The sequence below is a fragment of the Myotis nattereri genome (assembly GCF_964212035.1).
Source record: "Myotis nattereri genome assembly, chromosome: 17".
NCBI classification, from domain to species: Eukaryota; Metazoa; Chordata; class Mammalia; order Chiroptera; family Vespertilionidae; genus Myotis; species Myotis nattereri.
Genome location: NC_138092.1, coordinates 9,042,526 through 9,069,489, shown reverse-complemented (window position 1 = coordinate 9,069,489; position 26,964 = coordinate 9,042,526). Strand labels below are relative to the sequence as shown.

General features: G+C 41.1%; 1 protein-coding gene across 1 annotated transcript; it reads right to left on the bottom strand.

Annotated features, from left to right (window-relative positions):
* Nucleotides 1-988: 988 nt before the first annotated feature.
* NDUFAF6 (NADH:ubiquinone oxidoreductase complex assembly factor 6) lies at nucleotides 989-26,610 on the bottom strand (the record flags this gene model as incomplete). The annotated part of the gene is made up of 9 exons (XM_081111718.1): nucleotides 989-2,553; nucleotides 7,108-7,164; nucleotides 9,148-9,249; nucleotides 10,318-10,451; nucleotides 11,744-11,846; nucleotides 16,461-16,517; nucleotides 23,078-23,200; nucleotides 24,514-24,613; nucleotides 26,435-26,610. The coding sequence occupies 9 exons, from the start codon at nucleotides 26,608-26,610 to the stop codon at nucleotides 2,425-2,427; spliced, it is 981 nt and encodes a 326-aa protein (XP_080967844.1). The 3' UTR covers nucleotides 989-2,424.
* Between the last annotated feature and the right edge of the window lie 354 nt (nucleotides 26,611-26,964).

The following is a 26,964-nucleotide window of genomic DNA, read 5'->3' as shown; positions in this document are numbered from 1 at the left end:
GCTTTGGCATTAATTAAAGTAATGTAGGTTTGACATCCAGCTCTAGTACTAATGGCTGTGTGACCTTGAACTTAACATCTCTTGAGGCAGTTTTATCATTTCAAAAATAAAGACCTACTTCTCTGTGAAGATTAGTGCATAAGAGTGCAGAGCACACCACCTGTCCAACTCATGCTCGGTGTTAGCTGCTGTTAAAGTTCTCAAGAGTAATTTAATTTCGTCAAAAGGAGAGATTTAACTAAAAGGAGGTAAAGAATAATGTCAGTTGATTGGGAACTACCCAAAATATATTTTATAATAATATGCAACCTGACCTACATTGAGATTAACCTGTAATTTGTACTTAACATTTGTAATTTATTACACTCCACAGAATCAGTATCAAAATACATCTTAAATGGTTTGAAAATGTATCTGACTCCTTTAAAATGCTCTAATAAAAAAACCCAGAGATGTGAAAAATGAAAAAGAATGTTGGCACCATCTAAGTATCTTTTATGCCAGGAAATGAATAGAAGAGTAAGTGTCTCTGAATAAGATCCCATCTTAATCTCTAAGAGAATGGAAACTTCAGTTCATTCAAATCTCTACGCATCAAATTTAAAATGGCTTAGAAAGTATTTTGAAATTATTTACTTAGTAGTAAACAGACTTCTGAGCCAGTGAAAAAATCCAGCAATCCAACAGAGTTTAAACCCTTCTTTGTAAGAACCTTAGATAAGAACCAAGATGCTTAGCAGCTGATTGCTGCCACACTGAACCTAGGAAGACCCACAGACAATGCTAACAAAGACTATCCCTAATCAACTCTTCAACCCTGGATCACTCAGAATCCCAAGGGGAAATGTGTCCCATTTCCTTGTACTTGCCTTTTTCAGATAAGCTAAAAAGTCTATAAAGCCACACATTTAAACACAAGAATATTCTTTCAGCATCAGGATCAACTAAGAGTATACTTAGCACATATAATCACATTGCACATTCATTCAATTATACATTTATTAACCTCTACTTGCTCTAAATCAGAAGCCATTCTAGGTGCTGGGGATCCCAAGATGAACAAAACAATGTATTCTTACCCACAAGCAGCTCTCAGTTTAAGTTTTATTTGCCAAAAAAAAAAAAGTATTTTTTAAAAAATATATTTTTATTGATTTCAGAGAAGGGAGAGGGAGAGAGATAGAAAAATCAGCAATGAGAGAGAATCATTGATCGGCTGCCTCCTGCATGCCCCACACTGGGGGTCGAGCCCACAACCTGGACATGTGATCTCCTGGTTCACAGTCTGATGCTCAACCACTGAGCCACACCGGCTGGGCCAAAAAAACAATAATATTTTAAGCCACAGTTGTAGTAGGCACTAAGCCATAGCTGAAACCAAAGGCTCAAGAGAGATGGGATATGGAACAGTACAAGGGAGGTGTGAACGAACAGGAGACAACACCACTGGAGACAGGAAAAGGAAACTGGGGCGTAATCCTGGCCTTGGGAGTCAGGGACTCACTCAGAGTCTAGATCTGCCATTACCAGCAATGCAAACAATTTTGTTTTTGCAACTAGTGTGTATTTTATATCTTAAATTTTTTAATGACCAAAAAATTCTTTATTTCATAGAATTTTAAAGATCAAATGAGACCACTGATCAAAGTATGTAGCCCAGAGCTTATCAGTGGGAAGATCAACCAGTATACACGATTTTAAAAATGCAGTATTCCCTGATGAATGTTCAATATAATTGTGCTAATATACTTCACATTAATACACTTTATGAATACAACTTTGTTCACGATCACAATAATACAGAATGAGAGAGAGTGAAGCAGTAGAGTTACCAAAAAAGTAAAAGCTTTCAAATCAGCCAGACCTGAAGTCGAAATAGGGTTCCAGCTCTTGACAGCCAACTGTCTTACCTTACAGAAGTTATTTCACGGGGTTGTAAAGATGAAATGTTAGGGATAAAAACCCTCAACATAGTGACTGACACTCCCCAAGTATTAACTTCACTCTCTGGGACCCCTAAATAAATTCATTTCACACCTGTACTGGCACTGAGTTCTGGCTCTCCAAATGCAAAGCCAGCACTACCTAGTCCCCCCCCCTCCCCCCAGGGTGAGGGAGGGAGGAGACATTCTTCTCTCTGCCCCCTGGTGGTGCAGCACGGCTCCACCCGACAGGGATGGGACAGCAGACACTGTCTGGGCTGGTGGAGACAATGGCAGTGTCTGAGGCAGAATCTCAATGTTTTAGCCCCCAAGCCCCACAGTAATTTCTCATTGATTCTATAAGCTATTCACACCCATCCAATACATTCATTTTTGCCTTAAGTAAACAGTCAGTACCTGCTGTTTATAAACAAGAACCCTGACTAGTATACTTTTGTAAAACTAATAAAAATAAATTAGTATCAGTGCCATGAGATTATTTTTAGTATCTTCTTCTCCATGACTGAATATACAAAGACAATGGAAGTAATGTATTCTTCTGTTGTAAAGATGGGTGGAATATATCAAAATTTACTTGTTGAATTTTCTTTAAATAGTCCTCCAGAGCAACCTGGAAAAAGAGAAAAATGGTCACTAGATCATAGGATGATTAAGTCTTTAAAATAAACTAAAGAAACAGTATCAGTATTAAAGATATTTTAGTTTTCCCTGAGGTGGTCTTTAATATACTAAGAATTTAAATAAGAATTATAAAAGGGAGAGAGAAAATAAAGACATCTTCTAAGAAGTTTCTATTAGGCCGGTGAAACAGGATCATAGAACTAGTACTGGAAATATCAAGTCAATTCTGATCATAATTTATACTGTTCTGGTCAAAATGTAAAAGATCAGAGAAATTACAGTTTACCAGGTTTTTTTTACTAGACTGCAGAATATAAAAGGGATGTTTCAATCAAGGAGAATGAACACCACGCCAAAAAAAATGCATTGTATCATGAGGAAGAACTCAAGCTGTTTGTTTAAAAGATTATATTGTTAAAAAGTTCAGTGGGTCTGCATGCTCTTGCAAGAAAATGATTTGCACCTAAGGAGAACAACCACAGGTCCCTACAAATGTCACCCAGGCTCCCCCATCACAGAAAACCTGACAAAACTTTCTTTGTGATGGGGGAGCAAGGTTGGAAAACACTGACAATGGCAATGTTTGTTATTTCATGGTTCTCACTTATTTCTACTGATTTATAAATTATTTATTTCAGGAACTTTCTTATACAGAGAAGCCACTTGGTTTTGCACTGACACTTCCAAAGGCACCACTCCCTTCTCAGTCCCGTGCACAGCTCCCCTGGAGTTCCTAAGCACAGCCTGTGTGATCCAGAGATGATGCTTGTGGAGTCTCTAGAGCAGTGGTTCTCAGCCTTCCTAATGCCGCGACCCTTTAATACAGTTCCTCATGTTGTGGTGACGCCCAATTTCATTGTTAGAAATCGAACATAATTAAAGCATAGTGATTAATCACAAAAACAATATGTAATTATATATGTGTTTTCCGATGGTCTTAGGCGACCCCTGTGAAAGGGTCGTTCGACCCCCAAAGGGGTCGCGACCCACAGGTTGAGAACCACTGCTCTAGAGTATACAGATGAGAAAAAGAAAACAAAAAGAATTGATTTTCTCCTATACATTTATATACCGATGAGTGTACATATAAATAAATTCAATATCTACTTTTAAACCCTAAACTTATACATCTATGCATAACAGGAGATATGTGCATGAATGTGAACAGCTGCCTTGTGTTATATAAGCAAAACACCCAGAAATTCTTCGACAAAAAAAGATAAACTTCACACAATGAAATATTATGTTGCAGTAAAATAAATGTGCAATAGCTATATGCAATAACGAGTAAATTTTAGAAACGTGTGTGTAACCTAGAAGACAAACAGAAATGACCCATTTTTATAAGCCTCAAAAACAAAAGTAAGCAACATCCTGTTTAGGATTAGATAAAATGGGAAAATTTTTTGGAAATAAAAGCAAAACCATAATAAATACAAAATTCAGAATAGCTTTTTGGAGGAAGAAGGCAGAGGCAGTGTACTTTAATGGTAACATTCTAGTTCCTGGGTTGAGTGGTGAATTTGTGGGTGTTCATTATGTTATATGTTATCATACATACATACATACATATACAGGTATGTCATATTCATTTGTAAATATCAAATACTAAACATTTCAAAAGAGAAAATGAACATATTTTAGTGCAGTTTTTTTTTCTTTTTTTTTTTTTAAATATATTTTATTGATTTTTTACAGAGAGGAAGGGAGAGAGATAGAGTTAGAAACATCGATGAGAGAGAAACATCGATCAGCTGCCTCCTGCACATCTCCTACTGGGGATGTGCCCGCAACCCAGGTACATGCCCTTGACCGGAATCGAACCTGGGACCTTTCAGTCCGCAAGCCGACACTCTATCCACTGAGCCAAACCGGTTTCGGCAGTGCAGTTTCTTTTACATTTAAAAACAGAGCTCATGTTACGCATAATGTTCTATAATCTGCTTTTTTTAAATCACTTAATTAGAGGCCCAGTGCATGAAATTTGTGCTCGGGTGGGGTTCCTAAGGCCTGGCCAGCGACGGGGCCTGCCGGTCAGGGGAGGAACAGGAGGAGGGACAGTGGGAGGTTTGCCAGCCGGGAAAGGGACCAGGGAAGGTTGGCTGGCTGTGGGAGGTTGGCTATGGGAGCACACTGACCACCATGGGGCAGTTCCTGCATTGAGCGTCTGCCCCCTGCTGGTCAGTGTGCATCATAGCGACAGGTTGACTGGTCGTAAAGGTTGCTTAGGCTTTTATATATACAGATATATTGCAATCAACTTTCCATCTCTAAGAATTCTATTATGCTCATTTTAATAGTTTTACAATACCTAACTATAAGAAATAGTTGATGAAATTAAGGTACAGGCATATAATAGGATATTATACAGCTATTAAATACTATATTTATAAATATTTTAATGATGTGGTTAAATGCTTGATAAGTAAGGTACTGAAATATAAAGTGTGATTTCAACTATACACAAAAACTCATTACAAAAAAAGAACAGAATAAACAGTGGTTTGTCTCTGTGTCCTAGAATTATAGGTGATAGTTATTTTCTTCTAATATTATTTTTATGTTGTCCAAATCTCTAAGAATGCTATTTCTTTTATAATTAAAGAATTCTATTAAAATACAGATAAAATGTGACCTCAACTGGGCATTCACAAATTAGGATTTGGTTCAAAGGAAAGTTTGGCTAATAGTAAATAAATTGTTCGATATAACAATTTACTAGAAACTCTCAAAGACATTACAATTTCTGAATATGGCATATTAAAGCTTTACCTATGAAGAAGAGTATATACTATAGCCTCAGATAGTTTTTAAACAGCAAAACCTTTTCTTTGAACAAAGTAATTCACAGATGCCCCACTTATAAAACAATAAGAAGAGATGTGTCCCAGCGGGAATGAGGACACAGGACATTAGCAGTCCTTCAGGAATTGCCATGTGGTCCCTCCGGTTTCTGCTGGCACAGATGGAGACAGAGCTGGGCGCCAGCCCCAGGTCTGCCGCGGGGCCCACCATCTGTATTTCAAACAAGTTCCCAGGTGAGACGAATACTGCTGGTCCAGGGACCACACCGTGAGAATCACTGGTCTAAGGTAGTGGTTCTCAGGCTAGTTGCACTTCACAATTACCGGGGCAGTTTTAAAAAGTATCAGTGTCAGGATCCAAACTCTTAGATATTGTGATTTAATTGGTTTGGGGAGGGGCCCAACATTGCTTTGGTTTTTTGGGTTGTTTTTTCACAGTTCCCCCAGTGATTCTAAAGGGCATCCAGAGTTAAGAACATTATTCACAGAAGTGAACAAAACAGACAAAGTCCTTGGCCTTCATGGGAGCTTAACTTAAAGAGTAAGTTAAAAACAGATGATGGTGCATCATCAAATATCATTAAGACCTGATAACCAAATAACCATTAAAAATGGTGACATAGAACAGTATATGTTGACAAAGAAGAAAATGCTTAACACCCCATTTATACAAAAAATACATATGTAATTATATGATCATAAAAAGTCCAGAAAGATAAACAGACTCTCTCTGGAAATGATGGAATTGTGAGAGGATTCTTATTTCTTCCTTTGCCTCCTCTAATACGATGTGAACATCTAAACTATGACTGCATTACTTTGTAATAAGCAAGCCTAGTAAAGAAATAAAATGATTGGGAACACTTAGATCTGAGACCTAGAAGATCTGAAAGGGTAAAAATGAATCTTTAAGTATATTTTTGGGGAAAAAGTAGAAGATATGTTTGGTATTGTAGAAAATGCATGAGTTTTCAATTTTTAAAGATCACAAATTTTTGAACTTTGGTTTTTACCTATAAAATGAAGTAAACCATGCATAAGGATGATTAGGAATAATGTATGAAATGACCTAATTCAGAGCCTGTCCTGTAATAGGTGCTAAATAATTGGAAGCTATTCTCATTTCTTTATATATTTTTCAACAATAATTCCCTAACTTGGCTACACATCAGAAGCATCTGGGGAACTTATTAAAATCACAGTTTCTCTCCTAGGAATTCCCCCTCCTCAATCCCAAGTGTTATTTAGTAAGAACACCCCAGGAATCTGTTTGTTTTCAAAGCTTTCCCAGGTACGTGATGAGGCAGCTCAGCACTGGCCCATGAGCCACACTGCTCAGGAGCCAGTGCTACAATGTGGTCCCAGTGGAGAAAATATTGCTAGAATAATAAGTAATACTCATAAAGCTATAAGCAGCTTAACAACCCTACAAGACAGTGTCCCACATGATTCCCATTTTACCTACGAGTATACTGAGGAACATGGCGGTTAGGGACCTTAAACCCCCACGGCTAGTAAAAGGCAAAGCAGATTCAAACTGCTGCTCTCCTCACTGGCCTCTGGGAAATACAGGCATGGCCACTGCCTAAAGCGGAAGGCAACTAAGAAACCCACCACAAGGAAGAGGAACAAAAATAAAGCCTCCAAACTAAAGACGTGCATTTGAACCTCATAAAACAGAAAAAGCTCATATACACCTGCTTCATTCATTAAGCAGCCTTCCCTGTTAATCTACTTACCGTCTGAAGAAAGGCAGGAAATGCCTTCACAGGAACACTTTTGTGGAGGGACCTAGCCTAAGAAGGAAGACAAAAGGAAACTGGTTTGAAATATAAATATTTCTGGAAGTAAATACTCTCCCTCAGAAACTGAACACAAAACAACTGGTCATTTAACAACACAGCTAGGGCCTCTCTCAAAAGCAAGAAAATAGCTCTCACTCCTGCAGCTTACAATTAATTTCTTAAGCTTAAAGGACTCAGGAAAAAGAACTCTATTAAGAATTCCATTCTCCCTTACCGGTTGACTTTGGCATTTTCCGGCTGCCTCATAACATCCTGTGACTTTGACCCTCCAGCTCTGTGGTTGGGGGTCAATGAAGAAAGACTTGTGTTCACAATCCCAGCACCTCCCAGCTTAGACGGTCATTATCTCCTGTTTAGATGAACAGAAGATCCTCCTAGCTGATCGTTCTGCCTCTGTGCTCCCAACCTTTAAATCATTCCACACAGCCAGCCAAGTGAATGTTCCTAAGTCACTGTTTTATGTTTATTTTCTTTAACATATGTCCCTCATTGAGCAAGTCTCAACTATGCATCTTGGGATTCAGAGGCCTCCACACCTTGACTAACCTCATCTAACTCACCGCCCTACTTCTCTGGACTAGGAATCCCCGAAGCTCTCAGGCTGATGCCCACCTGCTCTCACCAAGCCCACCCGTTTCCAGGCCTTCGTGTACACTGTCAGATACCACCTCTGCTTCCTGACTCACATCTTCACCCCTCCCTCTTTTTCACCTGTCTACTAAAATTGCTCTCTTCAAAATCATCCATGCCCTACTGTTCGCCCTACCTCTTTCCTCTTCATCTCCCTGTAGCATGCAGTTTTATCACTCCCCCTTCTTGGGATTTGTTCCTCCCTTGGTTTCTGACACACTGACTCTCAGGTTCCTACTTCTTCGGTCCTTCTTTCCTTCTTCTTCCTAAGAAATGGCCCCTTCTCCTTCCACCTGAGGAATGGAGATGGGCCCTAGGCCCTCTTATCCGGATGTACATTCTCCTTGGGCAACGACATCCAAACTCAGAGCTTTAACCATTTCCTTCCATGTGGATGGCTCCCAAATCTCTCTCTCCAGTTCTCATCTCCTTTCAAAGTCACAATCCTGCATTCTTTAAAAGCCCATCTCCCTAAATGTCTTCTAATCCCCTTCTATTCAATGATGTCCAGCAGCTAGTCTGTCTACTGATCCTAGTGTACCACTGCTTTTTTACTACTATAGTCTGTGAATGGCCCCATCACCATCTCTACTTGAACTCTGGGCAGCCTTCAACTTCCCCTCTTCCTGATCCTGCCACAATCCAATGAGTTATCAAGTCTAGTTGATTCTAGCTCTGGGTTTTGTGTGTGTGTGTGTGTGTGTGTGTGTGTGTACACATACATAAACATCCACCTTCTCTAAATCAGACACTCTTAAATGTGGCAAAAGGAGATTATTCACCAGTGATTATTATTAGAGTAGCAGGATGAAAGCCAAATTACAGCATGAACAGTGTCAGGGCGGTGAGGGCCTTGAGGTAACAATGAATACAGACCACTTATTCAAAAAAGGTTAATTGTGAGGGAAAAATAAGAAACAGGAGGGTCCACAGGATGCCAATAACTTCAGAAGGCAGCAGCAACAGCCAGAAGATAAGAGACAAGTTATTGGAGAGGCCAACTGAAAACCCCAGCTGGGACCGCTGAGCATGCAAGGTCCTGGGAAGGGAGGAGAAGCATCAGCCCTGCAAGGTAGAAAGACACGCGGCCCGAGAGACAGAAATGGTGAGTGATGATCAGAGTGGAACCTAACTGAGGAAGCCCAGTAAAGGGGCACACATTTGCTGAAAGGGAGAAAACGGTATTTTTTAAAAGTGGAGAAAGTTTACAATAGTCCCTGAGATAAATCCACTGGGATTTCAATGAAAGTTGGAATACAGTCTGCCAAGTAGGGAACAGTATGATCTAGGAACAGCCACACCTAAATGATTGGGGGGGGGGGGGGGGAGGGGAAGGCTACTTACATGCTTCAAGTGCAAGTGCGCCTGGCTGGCAATGTCATATATCACATCTCTTACATTTTTATCTTGGTTCTTCCGTAGAAAATCCTCTTGTGAAACACCATGCTGTGTTGAAAAATATTATATTAGCAATTAAAAAGCGTACTTAAAACTAACTTAGCTCAAGAAAACAGGTGAGAGAACAGTAAGTACAATATAATGTCTATTTTGTTTTTAAAAATATATGGATGTGTACATATGTGTACGTGTGGCTGTGTATATACACACAGGCGCTCTCTCTCTCTCTCTCTCTCTCTCTCTCTCTCTCTCTCTCGGAAGAATATGCAACAGGATGATAATTAACAACAGTTGTAGTAGTAGAACAAAAATACACAAGCAAGAGCCCTAGCTGGTTTTGCTCAGTGGATAGAGCGTTAGTCCTGGGTTCGATTCCGGTCAAGGGCACATGCCCAAGTAGCAGGCTTGATCCCCAGTAGGGGGCGTGCATGAGACAGCCGATCAATGATTCTCATTACTGATGTTTCTACCTCTCTCTCCCTTCCTCTCTGAAATCAATAAGAATATATCTTAAAAAAATACACAAGCAAGAAAACAAACATATAAGACATCTTAAAAGCACAGACAATAATGATTCTCATACAGAAAATAAAAGTTCTCATAAACAATATTCTTGTCTTAAGGATGATTTCCTCCTCTAAAATAAAGAACAGGCTGGTCCTGGCCAGGTAGCTCAGTTGGTTGGAGCCTCATCCCAATATGCCAAGGTTGCGGGTTTGATCCCCGGTCAGGGCACATACAAGAATCAACCAATGAATGCGTAAGTATGTGGAACAACAAACCAATGTTTCCCTTTCTCTCTCTCTTCTCTCCTCAATTAAATAATAAAATAAAATAAAAAAGAACAGGCTAAGCTAACAGCAGGAATAATTACTGTCATTGCTTGGAAGGGAGTAAGCATCCACATGAAGCTACACCAAGTGAGGGTCTCCAGATTTCCTTACTCATAGCTCCACCAGAGACCGAAAATGCCTGACTGACAAAAATTCTCACTTGATAACCAAGGAGCCGAAAAGAAATATGCATTCATTTCAAAGCAGTTACTTGAATAGACAACGTAAAGAGCCAAGAAATAACATCCTTCCCATCTTCATGAGGTAAATACAACAGCCTTACCAGCATACAAATGTCCATGGGAAGGAACACCCTTCTTCTGCTAGTGTGATACGGTGTGGCTCTCAAGCAAGTGACAATGCCGTGCGCCTTTCCAATGTGACTTGCAGCGTGATCTGCATGAAGATCCCTTACACCTATGGTTTTGAAAGCAATCAACAGGACTGCTCTTTAAATGCATAAGTAAGTCAACAGAAGTACAGAGAGAAATTACCTACACATGTGAAACTAATTGTTTATCCTAATGCATTCACATCTGAAAAACAGGATCTATGAGTAAAATGGGCACAAAAACAAGCTGACTACTAAGCAGGTTTCTGAACTTGAACTTTTAAGTAAGTTTTCCTCAGACTATATCACACTAAGAGCACATGTGGAATTGTAATCAGCTATCATGGAAAAACAACACGAGTGTTTCATTTCTTCTAAGTACAACGTCCATACGACCTCACTTTAAGTATATTCTGCTCTTTGCTCCCTCCTTTCATTGTGCTGGCAAACATGTCACCGAATGCGCAGGCAGGACAGGCCTGGGAAATTCAATATGCACAGGATAAAATAACATTTATTCCTTTAGGGTGACATAAAAATATATTACCTTCTCCAAATGGATGTTACTATCCTTGTGCCAAGTAATTTCCTCATTACAATCCTCATTACTATAAGACCTTCCCAGCTTAGAGGCTTAAAAAATCATCAGCCCTGGCCTGTTTGGCTCAGAGGTTGGAACGTCGGCCTGCGACCGTAAGATCTCAGGTTCGATTCCCGGTTGGGATGTGTGCGGGAGGCAACCAATCGATGCGCCTCTCTCACATCGATTTTTTTTTTCTCTCTCTCTCTCTGTCTCTCCCCTTCCTTTCCACTCTCTCTAAAAAAAATCAATGGAAAAAATATTTTCGGGTGAGGATTAACTAACATAAAAAAATAAAATAAACATCAGCAATTACCAGATTATTAACTGTGACATTCCCATGAAGTAGCTAAAGTATTTTTTAAAATATATTTTTATTGATTTCAGAGAGGAAGAGAGATAGAGACATTAATGATGAGAGAGAATCACTGATTGGCTGCCTCCTGCACACCCCCCACTGGGGACCAAGCCCACAACCTGGGCATGTGCCTTTGACCCGAATCAAATCTGGGACCCTTTAGTCCGCAGGCTGATGCTCTATCCACTGAGCCAAACCAGCCATGGCTAAAGTATTTTTATTAGAGCCTAAGTATTGTGATTAGTCTGCACTCCAAAGACAAACATATATTCCTCTTCTTGCTCAAAAAAAATATATATAGCTGTTCCTTTACAAATGATGCAAAGAAAAACTTCAGTGTTACAGTGGTTAGAATATTGTCAAATTATGAAAGAATGAAGTCTGAAACGGGTTTTATTCAGAAAAAGAGAAGTTATGAAATTAAAAAAAACACAACTTACCCAATATTTCTAGTGTTAAATAAAGAAGAGAACTCTGTGTGTTTTCGGCATAATTTTCCAGTTCCTGGATATTACGATATGCTTTGTCATCCAAATTTTTTTCCTATAATCAAACAAAAGGCAAATCAAGTTTGCTGAATTATCCAAATTTATAAAGACACAATTTTTTGCCCAAAAGAACTGAATAATAAAAATATTAAGTATACTGTTTATACAAAGTAAAAGAAGATTAAAATAAAATTAAGATATGAAAGTTCTACACAATCTTACAAATCACCCCTCAAAATAAATACCTCAGGATTAATCTCAATGCACAAATCACCATGAACATAGGTTGGCTTAATTTTTAATTCCTTCGAAAGCTCAGGTTATCACGAAAAACGGACTTTACTGAGCTCTTACTTCAGCACTAGACATTATCTTTTTAATCTTAGCATCCCCCCAAAGATAACAAAATAATACTTTTCCCATTTTGCAGATGAAGAAACTGAGTCATGGACACATTAAGTAATATTCCTAAGGTCACATTCTATATAATAAAACCCTAATACGCAAATCGACAACACGGTGGAATGACCGGTCGCTCTGATGCACACTGACCAGCAGGGGGCAGATGCTCAACACAGGAGCTGCCCCCTGGTGGTCAGCACACTCCCACAAGGGGAGCACCACTCAGCCAGAAGCCAGGCTCGCAGTTCCTTAGTGCTGCTGCGGAGGCGGGAGAGGCTCCCGCCACTGCCACTGCGCTTGCCAGCCATGAGCACAGAGCAGGCCTAAGCTGGCAGGTGGACATCCCCTGAGGGGTCCCGGACTGCGAAAGGGTGCAGGCCAGGCTGAGGAACCCTCCCCAGTGCACGGGCCTCTAGTAGCTAATAAATGGTGGAGATAGGATTTAAACCACACATTTTGACTGTCAAGCCCATGGTCTCAATAAGGAAAAGGTGCCTAGGAAAAGAAAGGAGTTCCCATTTATTTGCTGCTATAGTCTTTACAATGATACGAGCAGTAATATGCACAGGATAAAATAACATTGGACCACTATCAATTGAGATGGAGTAACCATTTCATCTCTTCTGCATGCATAGTTGAGACAAATGTAAAAAAAAGAAAAAGAAAAAGGAGACTTATAACCCAGTCTCTCCACCCCCAAAATAAATCTTCTATAATAATAAGAGTGTAATATGTTAATTAGACCAAACAACCTTCTGGACGACCACGCTATGACATCCACTGGCGCCAGGCCAGCCAAGGCAGGTGAGATGCAATTGGTCGGCGGCTCGGCCATCACCCCATGATCGCCCCATAGAGGGAGGCCCAGGCCACTGACCGTCGGGCTGTGGTGGGTGGGCAGGGCCTCCCTCTGTGAAGGAAGCCTGGGTCCTGGGTGCCAGAGGGACCCGGTGCCAGCAGCTGGGGGAAGGAAGGCCTACTCTTGCATGAATTTTGTGCACTGGGCCTTTAGTGGTCAATAAAGTAACAGGATTAATGAACTGAGCACAACTCTATTCACTCTATTCAAGAAACAAAAAAATGTAAATCTTAGTAAAAGCTAGCCACTTTTATAATAATACATTAACAAAGACTCTGTTTTCAAGGTGATACACCCTTCCTCTTCTTTTTAATCAGAAAAAATTGACACCAGCAATGATTCCAGGGGAAAATAAATATGTCCAAATCTTTTATATTTAAAAAAATGACATAACTCATATACCATAAAATTTATCTTTTTAAAATATATTAGGTCAGTGGTTTTTAGTATATTCACCAAGTTACACAACCATCACCACTACCTAATTCCGGAATTTGTTTTGTTGTTGTTGTTGTTGTTGTTGTTGTTTTTTTTCCTGTAATCCTCACCTGAGGATATTTTTCCACTGATTTTTAGAGAAAGACACATCGACTGGTTGTCCCCTGCACAGGCCCCAACCAGGGCTGGGGATTGAGCCTGCAACCAAGGTACGTGCCCTTGACTAGAATCGAACCTGGGACCCTTCAGTCTGTGGGCCGAGGTTCTATCCACTGAGCCAAACCAGCTACGGTGAATCCCGGAATGTTTTCATCACCAAAAAGAACTCCATATCCAGGAAGCAGTCACTTCCCATTTCCCTTCCCCCCATCTCCTGACAAGCCACGAATCTACCTTCTGTTCCCATGGATTTGTCTGTTCTGGACATTTTATAAAAACACAATGATACAATATGTGGCTTTCTGTATCTGGCTTCTTTTAATTAGCAGGTTACTAAGGTTCATACAAGTCTGAGCTTCTATCAGTACTTCATTCTTTTTAATTGAAGAAATTATAAACAATATTCCATTGTATGGATATACCATGTTTTGTTTATTCATTCAATGATAGACTATGAGTTGTTCCCGTTTTTGGATTATGCTGCTATAAACATTGTATACAAGTTTTGTGTGGACATATATTTTCATTTCTCTTGGTATATAACCTAGGAGTAAAATGCTGGGTCTATAGTAAACTCTGTTTAATTTTTGAAAAACTGTTTTTCCAAAGCAGCTGTACCATTTTACATTCCATGGGGAATGTACGAAGGATTCCAATTTCTCCACATTCTCACCAATACCTTTTTTATTATAATCGACATAATCTACATATGAAGCAGTATCTCATTGTGTTTTTTATTTACGTTTCCCTAATGAACACATACTGAACATATCTTCAGGTGCTTATTGGTCATTGGTATATCTTCTTAAAGAATGTTTACTCAGATCTTTGCCTATTTTTAAATTGGATTATCTGTCTTTTTTAGTGTTTAGCTCTAAGAATTCTTTACATATTCTAGATACTAGTCTCTTATCAAATATATAACTGGCAAATACTTTTCCCCATTCTATGAACTGTCTTTTAACTTCCTTAAATTTTTTAATTTTGATAAAGTCCTATTACCAGGTATATATTTTATTTCTTGTGCTTTTATCATATCTAAGAAATCACTGCCCATCCTAAAGTCACAAAAACTTATGCCTATGTTTTCTCCTAAGAGTTTTACAATTGTCTTACATTTAGGTTTTTGATCCATTTTGAGTAAGTTTTTGTATACGGTGTGAGGTACGAGTCCAAATTCATTTTTTTGCATGTGGCTATCCAGTTTTCCCAACAACATTTGTTGAAACAAATATTTTCCCCACTGAATTATCTTCACACTCTTGTCAAAAATCAACTGACTATAAATATATGGGTTTATTGTTGGACTCTCAATTCTATTCTATTGATCTGTATGTCTATTCTGTATCAATACCACAGTTTGATTCCTGTAACTTTGTAGTTAAGTTTCGAAATCAAGAAATATGAGTCCTCGAACTTTGTTCTCCTTTTTCAACATTGTTTTGGTGATTCTGGGTCCCTTGCATTTGCATAAGAATTTTAGGATCAGCTTGTCAATTTCTGTAAAAAAAGGCAGCTGGAATTTTTATAGACACTGCATTGAATCTATGAGGGGAGACTGAGCACAGTCCTTTACTTTTAAATATTTCTCCCTACAAATGCTAAGTGTTATTATTCCATTAAACAGGAAAGCAATCTCTGCCTTAAGTTTTCCAATTTTCTTAATGTCATAAAACCAGGACATCTGAAAAAATGATTTTCTTAGTGCTAATTAACTCTATAGGTCAACTGAGCAATTTTTCTTAATGTTGAAGTCACCATCTCATTTTGGCTAATATTATTACTAGAGGCCTGGTGCACTAATTCGTGCACAGGTGGGGTCCCTCTGGGTGGCCTGTAGGGATCGGGCCGAAACCCACAATCCAACGCCGCCTGCAGCTCCTACTTGCCGCTCCCACTTATCCCAGCCCCACTGTGCCTGCCGCAGGCTTGTGCCCAATCAGTCCCGATAGGGAGAGGCTCGCAGCGCTCGCCAGCCATGAGCCCTGCGTCTGGCGCCCTCCCAAGGAGAGTGGCCTGCAGATCGGGCTGAAACCAGCTCTCCAACACTCCCTGAGGGGTCTCAGATTGCAAGAGGGCGCAGGCCAGGCTAAGGGCCCTACCAGTGCATGAACAGGCTGGGGAGGGACAGCGGGAGGGCTCCAGGGCATGTCCGGCCCATCTCGCTTAGTCCCAATCAGCTGGACACCAGCAGTAAGCTAACCTACCAGTTGGAGCATCTGCCGCCTGGTGGTCAGTGCACATCATAGCAACTGGTTGACCAGTTGACTGTCTGCCCCTGGTGGTCAGTGCACGTCATAGCAACTGGTCAACCAGTTGTCTGCCACTTGGTGGTCAGTTCATGTCATAGTGAGCGGTTGAGCAGCTAGCATATCATTAGCATATTTTGCTTTGATTGGCTGTTCAGTTGTTTTGCTGTTCGGTCTATTTGCATATTACGCTTTTATTATATAGGATTACTATAGTTATGGTTATTCATAGATTATATCCACATAAAGTTAAGTAAACCTGCATTTCCATGGCAACAGTGCATTATAAACATCAGGCCAATGAGGACATTGAGCCAACAATGTATCAGAAAGATTGCACAAGTTAGCCCAGGTCATTGAGCAATTTGTGGGAACTATAATAGAACTCAGTTCTAAGAACTTAGCATAGGATTCTATTCACTAGAACCATCAAACTGTCCTTATTTCCTCTACTCTTTGGACAGCGATCCAAGAACTGGGTTGACTACTCAAATTTTGATGAAAAATTAGTTTAAAGATTAAAAAGGAAGAAAAATGTAAGACTTGAGCAATTTCAACTTACTCTTTCATCAATGATTTTCATAAGCCATCTTTTAGTCAGGTTATGTCTTTTGACAGCCTAAAAAAAAGAAGAGTCTTATAAATTTTTAGAAAGTACTAGAAATGACTTCTGCAGACCTGAATAAAAATAAACAAACCAAATACAAAACTAGGAAAGGGAACATTTGTAATAACTCACCACCAAATAAACAGCTGTGTTAAAGCAATACCAGGAAAAAAGAAAATGTCCCTAGAAAATATTTCCAAGTAAAGATAATACAGTGGGGCCTTGACTTACAAGTGTCCCGACTAACAAGTTTTTTTGAGATACGAGTCGTCTCTTGGCCGATTTTTTGCTTTGAGTTGCAAGCTCAAAAAAATTCAGGTTACCAGCCAGCTTCAGATACCCCACCGCTAGTTGGCGCAGCAAACGTCACAGTGATTTGACATACGAGTAATTTGAGCTCCGTCACGGAACGAATTTAAACTCGTAAGTCAAGGCCCCACTGTATATCTAAAACTTTTCCACTGGTCTGTACTTTTTATTATACTATTAGTAGTTTAATGATTCCACTTTCAAACAAACACAAGAATTAAATACCCAAGCTTCTGTTATTGATGCACCCTGATGTCTATGCTTGCTTATTACATGCAAACTTCTTTCCATAGGATAAAGATTCTAATGAATAAGAATAACCACTTATCCAAAAGGAAAAGAGTAACTAAAACTCCAAAGGGAATAATCTGCAAGGCACAGTATTACTTAAGCAAGTAAAAACACTCTAGTAGAAAAGACCACACCTTGTGCCCACATCTCAGTCTCTAAAAGCATTTCTCCCAAAGAAACAGGGATCCAAAGAAATGAGCAATTTCCAGAGTTGGGCAAGGAAGAGTTAATATGATCCCTAGAGTATCTTATTGTTCCAGAAAATAGAAAATGCTCAAAAAAATTATGGGAGGCAGTTTGAAAGGGCTTCCCACTGTCCAAATCTGGGACTATTTGAACATCAAAATAATTAAGTTTAGTAATGAACTATAAATACTGGAAAAAAATAGAATTTCATGAGTTTATAACAATAATTAATAGACAAATAAATAAATATAGGAGAGTGAGAGATAAAAAATTGGTTACTGCCAACTGGTAAATGTGCTTGGAGTATTAGAATTGGAAAATGAGCATTTTGCAATCATAATAGTAAAGACTGAATCAGACAAGAACCACCAATGAATGCTATGTTTCAGGGGAAATTAATGAGGAATAGAATATTTGCATTGTCTTACAGTTGCCAGGAGAATTATAATTATACAGTGGGAAAACCAGGCAACATCTTGACTGGATGGTGAACGTTAACAATGCCAATAAGGTACAGATGTACAAAATATGCCTTCAGATATGACACCCGAAGAAAACATCGTCTATGCCAGGGGTGGGCAAACTTTTTGACTCGAGGGCCACAATGGGTTCTTAAACTGGACCGGAGGGCCGGAACAAAAGCATGGATGGAGTGTTTGTGTGAACTCATATAAATTCAAAGTAAACATCATTACATAAAAGGGTACGGTCTTTTTGTTTTTTAGTTTTATTCATTTCAAGCGGACCGGATCCGGCCCGCGGGCCGTAGTTTGCCCACGGCTGGTCTATGCAGTATTATGGCCAAGAATGCACAACCTGAGAAAACACCAGATGAATCCAAAATGAGTTATGTTCTATTTAAAAAAATTGGAGGGGCTATCCTCTTCGAAAAGGTAATGTCATAGAAAAGAAAGGAAGGCTGTAGAAATGTTACGGATTAAAATAGGCTTAAGAGATAAGACAAATATTACCTGACCTTAGACTGGATCCTATACTGGAGGGAAAAAACACTACAGTGGACATTATTGGGTCAACTGACAAAACTGGAATATAAATGGAAAATTAGATAAAAAGTGTTATATCGAAGTTAAATTTACAAGTCGTAACTGTTTTGGTTATATAATAGAATGTCCCTATTCTTAGGAAATACTCACTAAAGTATTTAAGGATAAAGGGCCACGATGTATATAACTTACACTAAAAAATGATTCAGAAAAAAAACAGAGAGAGAGAACAGGCTCATGCACCCATGTGAGTGAGCAGTACAAATGATTAACAAATAGGATAAAATGTTTTCAATGTTAACAATAGGTAAATCTGAGTAAAGGGTATAGAGGTGTTCTTATACTATTTTTTTTTTTAAATATATTTTATTGATTTTTTACAGAGAGGAAGGGAGAGGGACAGAGAGTTAGAAACATCGATGAGAGAGAAACATCGATCAGCTGCCTCCTGCACACCTCCCACTGGGGATGTGCCTGCAACCCAGGTACATGCCCTTGACCAGAATCGAACCCGGGACCTTTCAGTCCGCAGGCCGACGCTCTATCCACTGAGCCAAACCAGTTCCGGCTACTATTTTTTATTTGGAAACCTTTCTGATAAGTTTTAAAAACATTGTTTTCTTGTCAAATCAACACTAAATAAGATATATTTTCACTATAGTAATAGTAGTAAAACATAAAGTCTTAGGAATATCCCCTACTTCAACTAAGACTCTAAGATGTCATTGACAACTAAACGTCAAGGCTAGCTAGCATGCTCATCAATACACATACGTGACAAGGGTGCAAGTATGGAGACCAGAGCTCACTTTGCTGGCAGAAACCTAAAAGCAGCTAACAGGGCCGCACAAAGTTGGCTGCCAAGTGCCCTCAGCACTGCTGCTGTTAAATAGCAGGACTCCCACTAGCCCCCTCCACAAGCACAGGAACCAGCGGGGTTCCTCAGTCCTTACAGAGTCCTGCTCTTGTTTTATTTGGTACGTGTCTGAGTGGGGCAGGGTACGTCTGATCTTTGTAACCATACCATCAAACACATTCCTGGAACATAAAAGTTCTAAATATTTAACCACTGAGAAGTCATACTCCTAATTTCTCAAGGATGAAATTATAATGGCTGCACTTCCTTGACCACAAAATAAGAGTTCTTCTATCTCATTCTGAGGGGAATCCGAGATCAAGGTAAACAACAAATTATTTGTAGGAAGTTGAAAACCAGCTGAATAAAGCATTAAAACTTTGAAAACAGAAGTCGAACAGAATAAAGACCTTGGCTATAAACATAAATTTAAACTACAGAGAAATAGAGAAACCCGTATGAAATGTCTGAGAAATTAGATATTCAACTACTTTGTACTCTAAAAGCACCAATGAAAGAGTGCAGCAGGAATGTGCCCTCAGACAACACAGTCACTGTTTCTCTACTTATCTCTTAAGGAACCTGAGACTCTTCGAAGAACCAATGGGAGGTTTAACTGGACAGTGGTAATATAAGCATATGCTCCTGCAGAATGAGGATAAAGAACATACAAGGAGGGCAAATGCTCTGAACACTACCTGCTCCTTTCAAATATTCGTATTAACCTTCAGCACTGGTCATATAAAAGAGCTGGCCAGCCCTGGCTGGTTTGGCTCAGTGGATGAAGCGTCGGCCTGTGGACCGGGGGGTCCCGGGTTCAATTCCAGTCAAGGGCATGTACCTTGGTTGTGGGCACATCCCCAGTGGGAGGTGTGCAGGGGGCAGCTGATTGATGTTTCTCTCTCATCGAAGTTTCTCTCTCATCGAAGTTTCTGACTCTCTATCCCTCTCCCTTCCTCTCTGTAAAAAAACAATCAAATATTTAAAAAAAAAAAAAAGAGCTGGCCAACATTAATCATTAAAATTTAAGCTGTTATTATAAAATTGGACAAATTGGCACACATTTAAACATTCTGTAATTCAGATATGTCTTCTGTTTAAGAAAAGCCAAAGCAAGATAAATTTGTGTTAAAGGAATTTTGACTCTTCATGATATTTCCTGACTAAGGCCAGAACTTTCAATACAAGTCTTAGTATAAACCTCTACTGCAGTGAGGTTTGTGTATAAAATAATAAACAGCATTGCCGGGAGCCGGTCCATCCTTGCTGTTTCAAGGGACCTGGCATATATGGCATACTGTTCTTAATATGTTTGCTCACCTTTTTGGCACTATGTGTTTTAACCAAGGTCACCTCTCTGAGAAAGGTTGTTTCCCCAGGTAGGAATTTTCCCCTGAAGTTAGGGAGGGAATAAAACCCCTTAACTAAGTGCCAGGCGGGTAATTAATCACTTTAACTACGAACAATCATGCTTAAGCTACAAATCTTTACTCCCTGAATGGAGATAAGAAACGCCCTAACCTTTGGAATAGAGATTGATAGGATTGGAATCAACTGATATAAATACAGATGTAACAAGACAACAGGACACAGAACCTAGACACAGAACACAGAGACAGAACCTAGAGACAGAAGAACTTCGCTGGAGAGAACATGGCAAAAGATCCTGGACAGAAACTGGCCACAGAACCTAGAGACAGAACCTAGCAAGAGAACCTGGCTACAGAACCTGGATAGAACATGGCAAGAGAACCTGACTAGAACCTGGTGACTGAACCTGGCTGGAGAACCTAGCGAGGGAACATGGCTACAGAACCTGGCTGGAGAACCTAGTAAGAGAACATGGACACAGAACCTGGCTGGAGATCCTAACCAGAACTTCGCTGGAGATCCTGACCAGAACTTGGCTAGAGATCCTGGCTAGGCTGCTGATCAACTGAACGCTGTCTCCGTGTCCTTCCTTCTTCGCTGACTCCATCCACACCTTTGGGGACCCCTGGACCTGCTGGGGTCAGACCCCAGCACAGCACCAGCCGGTTTGCCTGTAGATTCTGGTCAAGGGCTCATGCCCGAGTTGCTGCTTGAGCCCCAGTAGGGGGTGTGCAGGGGGCAGCCAATCAATGATTCTCTCTCATCATTGATGTTTCTATCTCTCTCTCCCTCTCCCTTCCTCTCTGAAATCAATAAATATGTATTTAAATAATAATAATAATAATAATCTACACTAATAAAAGAGAAACATGGCAATTGGCGTACGACCGCTACCCTTCCCATTGGCTAATCAGCAAGATATGCAAATTAACTGGCAGCCAAGATGGTGGCCGGCAGCCAGGCAGCTGATGCGAACAGGGAGGCTTGCTTGCCCCAGCATGAGGAAGCCAAGGTTCCCCGTCTGCAGCTGGGGGGCTCTGAGCTCCTGAAGCAACAACTCCAAAAGATACAATGTTTCAATTATAAAACCTAAAAGATGGCGGTTAATTTGCATACTCAGGCTCCAAGCAGAGTGAAGCCAAACAGCCCTGAAGCGGCAGGGCAGAGAGGCCTCAGGGCCCCGGGATCAGCAGAGCCGCAAGGCCTCAGGACCCCGGGATCAGTGGAGCCGAGAGGCCTCCCTGTCCAGGTTATCAGCGGAGCTTACAGGCCTCCAGGCCCGGGATCAGCGGAGTGAGAGGGGTCCTGGCCCTGGGATCAGCGGAGCAAGGAGACCTCCCAAGGAGACCTCCCAGCACCGGGATCAGCGTGACAGGGGGCAGCGACCAAACCCCTGATCGCCCTGCAGCTCTGTGCATGACAGGGGGTGGCGCCCCAACTCCCCAATCGGCCCTGCTCTGAGCCCGACCAGGGGCTGCACCTAGGGATTGGGCCTGCCCTCTGCCACCTGGGAGCGGGCCTAAGCCAGCAGGTCGTTATCTCCTGAGGGGTCCCAGACTGCGAGAGGGCACAGGCCGGGCTGAGGGACCCCCCTCCCCACCTCCCCGAGTGCACAAATTTTTGTGCACCGGGCCTCTAGTAATAATAATAATAATCAACAGAAAGTTTCTGGATTTTAGAGACACTTTTCTCTAAACTGAGTCACCTAGGTTGAAATTACTGAAATGGGATGAATAGAGGTCAACAACTAATCTAATACTCACAGCTTCCCATCCACTTTTTCTTCTCAGTCCCTGCTGGAGGGGCCTGGCTTTCCATCCTTACTGGGGCTCTGTGAAGTCAATCTGGGGCCCAGAAACGGGGTCTGCCTCTGCTGGCGCACAGACCTGAGAAGAGGTGTACCACTGTCAGGTCTGTGAGTGGCTGCTGGCACAGAAACTGTCTTTCGGCACTCATCATATTACAATGGGGACGCAGATCAGTGACAAAAGCACCTAATTCCCTTCCTCTGTTCTTAATTTAGCATATTTCTAAACTGTGCAAAGCTGTGTATGAATGAGAGTTCCATACAGCTGCTTTAATGTAAAACTATTATATACATCTATCTATACAAATAATACTCTAGCCCTTCGGTTTCCATTCTCTAATACCTAAAATTCATCAACAAATAGGCAATTCTATCAAACTAGAAAGGCCGTTTTAGATTTGTGTCTACTCTAGACAATATTGAGAGCACGTCTCCCTTCAGAGGTAGAACAGAAAATTTACCTGCCATTGCTTCAAATGTGTAGGGTTTAAATTCTGCAACCAAATATGTGGAAAATAATTGATAACAAAAAGTGACCAGATCCCTCTCTTTTCCTTTAATAAGAAATACATCAAAAATCTGTGCAAATTATTCGTGTATAATTTTAAATTCTTCTCTCCAAACTAACATATATCAGAACATTACATGAGCCTAACAATCTTTTTAGGACAGACTGCCCATCATTATTATCCAAACTGTATGCATCAAAACTATGCTTAAATAAAATTCTTACAATTTTTTTTTTTACCTTCCACAGTTCAACGGCCACAGGCTGATGTGGTGGATTGTCACTGTATATGTCATCCACAGTTTTCTTCCAAAACTGCATTCGCATCAGTCCAATTGTCTTCTCCGAAACTGAATCCTTAATCTATAAATAGGGTTTTAAAACTTTAATAAATGCACTGTTGACAGTCTAAACAATCAATATTTATGACTGCATAATCACATAATTCAGCCAAAAACTATATGCATTTGTTTTATTTTTTCCTTAAAGTTAAACTGTCATTATGAGTTTTCTAAGTAAAAGCTACAAATTACTTGGTGCTTATTCAAAAATATTTTCGAAAATAGAAGAGATTCTAGAAAACCACTGCAAGAAAAAACAAAGAGGAGGAGGAGTTTAGTTTGAAAGAAATTTAAGAACTAGATCAACCAGTCTTTACATGTAAACCTTACTGAATCCTGATTTGAAGAGAGCGAGAAATTGGAAAATCTGAACACCAGATGTTTAATGATATTAAGAAGTTACTATTAAGTTTTTAATGTATGATGATGGCATTATGGTTATTTCTAAGTGAGTTATCTTTTAGAGATACATCCTGAAATGTTGACAGATAGAAAAGTTTATCTGAAACTTTCTTCAAAATAACCTGGAAGCAGAAGGATCTGTAAAACAGTATGGGTGAGGGGTGAGGTTGACTATAAAGGGAATTTTTTGGTTGCTGGAATTGTTCTCTCATGACTATGGTGGTGAATACATGACTATGCATTTTTCAAAACCTATAGAAATGTACACCACAAAAAGTATTACTGTATGGACATTTTAAATAAACTCATTCATTCACTAAGTAATTATTTTACAGTCTCCTTCACTCACTACTAATTAAGAATGGCCTTGTGAGATTCAGGCAAGAAGCACCAATGCATGCTAAATCTAGGGGGGTAAATATTTAAAAACTGAGATATAACTGATATGTAACAGTACATTAGTTTCAGGTATACAACGTGATTTGATATATGTATATATTGTGAAGTAATCACCATAATAAGTGTAGTTAACATCCATCAGTACACAGTTATAAACCTTCTTTTTCTTGTGATTAGCACGTTTAAGGTCTACTCTTAGTAACTTTCAACATACAATACAGTATTACTAGCTATAGTCATCATGCTGTACATTACATCCCCAGGACTTACTAATTTATAACAAAGCTTGTACCTTTTGACCACCCATTTCACCCATATCCCAGCCCTGTCGCTGGCAACCATCAACCTGGTCTCCGTATCTGTGAGTTTGGGGGCTTTGCTTTCTTTTGTCCTGCTTTAGACTCCATATATGAGACCATACGGTATTTGACGTTCTTTGTCTGACTTATTTCACTTATATTTCTTTATTGTTCAGCATTAAACACGTTATATCACCATTTTTGCAAATAATTTTAAAGGAATTTTAATACCAGCCTGAGCCAGTTCCACATTGAAGGCTCTCAGTGCAAACGCAGAGCTTCTGGATTCTGTAGGAAGCAGCAGGGAGCATAAATAGCCTTCATAATCTCGTTTCCTGTAACAGATAGGCAAAAAGAAAAAGACAGTTACTTTTGACTTCCAAACTGCACACAAAAAAATACTAACCAGAATTATCTGAAAATAATGAGGCTTCAATTCAAAAAAGGCCTGAAATTTCTTATATTCTATACCTGTTTCTCTACAGTTACTAAAAATGTATCTGCCTACAATCCCAGACCAGTTAAAAATAAGAAATAATTAATCTCCATTAATTTATTTTGCCTTATATAGTACTTATAATTTTAGTGGTTTCAGAGTCACTTTGTAAGAATTCAAATGAGCTACCAAAGTAGTTCCAGCAAGTCCTGGTATGAACTCGCAGTTTTTAATACATAGATAAATAAACAGATAAGACATAAAGACAGAAAACAATAGAGGGGTGTGGGGGTGCTCGCATGTATGCACACCCACTAGCACATACTGTACTTATTCCCTAGCGATATCTGCTGAGTGCGCCTAGAAGCAATGCTACTCCTCCCACCTTGGCCGCAGTATCAGCAAACACCCGACACCTAGATCTTGGTTTCTAAATACCTTTCTCCACTGAAAAAACAAACAAACGCTAGGAATCCTTGGAGGAAAGACTGACTCCAGGACTGGGGCAGGGAAAATACAAGATAAGCCTGAAACACCTGCTTGAGCAGAAAGAAATGTTCAAAGAATGAAGGGGTTTGTCAAAAGAACAAAGAAATGGACATGATCAAGTTCCCTTTGGCCATGTCTGGGACAATTTGAACATCAAGAAATAATGACAGTTAACAGACTGTAACAGGACCCATGAGCCTGTATCAACATAAATGAAGGACTAAATAGCCCTGGCTGGTGTGGCTCAGTGGTTATGAGCATCAGCCTAGGCACAGGAGGGTTGTGGGCTCAATTCCAGGTCAAGGGCATGTACCTGGGTTGCAGGTTCCATCCCTGGTCCCAGTCAGGGCACGTGCAGGAGGCAACCAATAGATGTGTCTCTCTCACGTCGATGTCTCTCTCTCTCTCTCTCTCTCTCTCTCTCTCTCTCTCTCTCTCTCTCTCTCTTTTCTTCCCCTCCCCTCCCTTTCACTCTCTCTAGAAATCAATGGAAAAAGTATCCGTAGGTGAGGGTTAACAGCAACAACAAAAAAAGAATAAATAGGAAGAGAAGGAAATACTTCACTACCAGTACAACATCAACTGATAAACCTAGAAAACATGGTATTTTTTAAAATTTTCATTTGATAACTATCAAAGTAACAACCGGTCCCAGGTTGGAGAAAACGGAAGACATATAACAACGAACGGTAGCACGTGATCCCAAATGTAACGAAGGACATAATAAGAATCACCAGCAAAATCCACACCGATTCTATGGGTTAGAATCAGTGGTTCTCAACCTTCTGGCCCTTAAAATACAGTTCCTCATGTTGTGACCCAACCATAAAATCATTTTCGTTGCTACTTCATAGCTGTCATGTTGCTACTGTTATGAATCGTCATGTAAATATCTGATATGCAGGATGGTCTTAGGCGACTCCTGTGAAAGGGTCGTTCGACCGCCAAAGGGGTCGCGACCCACAGGTTGAGAACCGCTGGTTAGATGGTCACATGGGGTCCATTTCAATGTCCTCACTTTGACAGCTGTACGGTGACCACATGGGAGAGAACCCTGTGCCGCGTAAAGCTCCCGGTGCCCCACGCCCCCTCCCCCGGAGCCCCCGCGCCGGGGGACACGGGAAGGAGCGGGTCCGCCCGCCCGCCCCCCGCGGCCCGAGTGCGGCCGCCCCCGCCCGAGCGCCGCCCCGCTGCTCCCCGACCTCCCGCGGGGCAGGCCGCGCCCGCTCACCGGAGCAGCTCGAGACAGTAGCGGTCAGCGCCCGCGCCCGCGCCGCCGGCTCCGCTGGCTGCAGCCACGCTCCGCCCGGAGCCCGCGGGCCCCAGGGGCCGCCGCCCGCGCGCCCACACGCCGGGCCCGCCCGGCCGCAGGGGGCCCCAGGCCCAGCCCAGCATGGAGGCCGCCATGACACTGACGCCGCGTGCCCTTCGACCCCGCCAGGCCACGCCCCCTGCGACCCCGCGCGCTCCCGGCGGCGGCGGGAAGCGGCGCTGGGACGCCGTGGCTCGGAGGAGCGGCAGGGGTCGCTGTGGTTCTCTGCTCCGCGCCGCCGCCGCGCTCACTGCTGCTGCTGCTGGGCTCCGGGAAAGCCCTGCGTCAGTGCAACCGCTCCCGCCAGCCTCCCCCGCCCCCCTCCAGCTCCTTCGAAAGATGTATGCACCCAGGTAGGAGACTGGAGAATACTTGGACAGATTGCTGGCTGGATGTATAACTTTTAAACGTGTATCTCCATAGTAGGTGAGCCTCCTTTGGCACTCGCT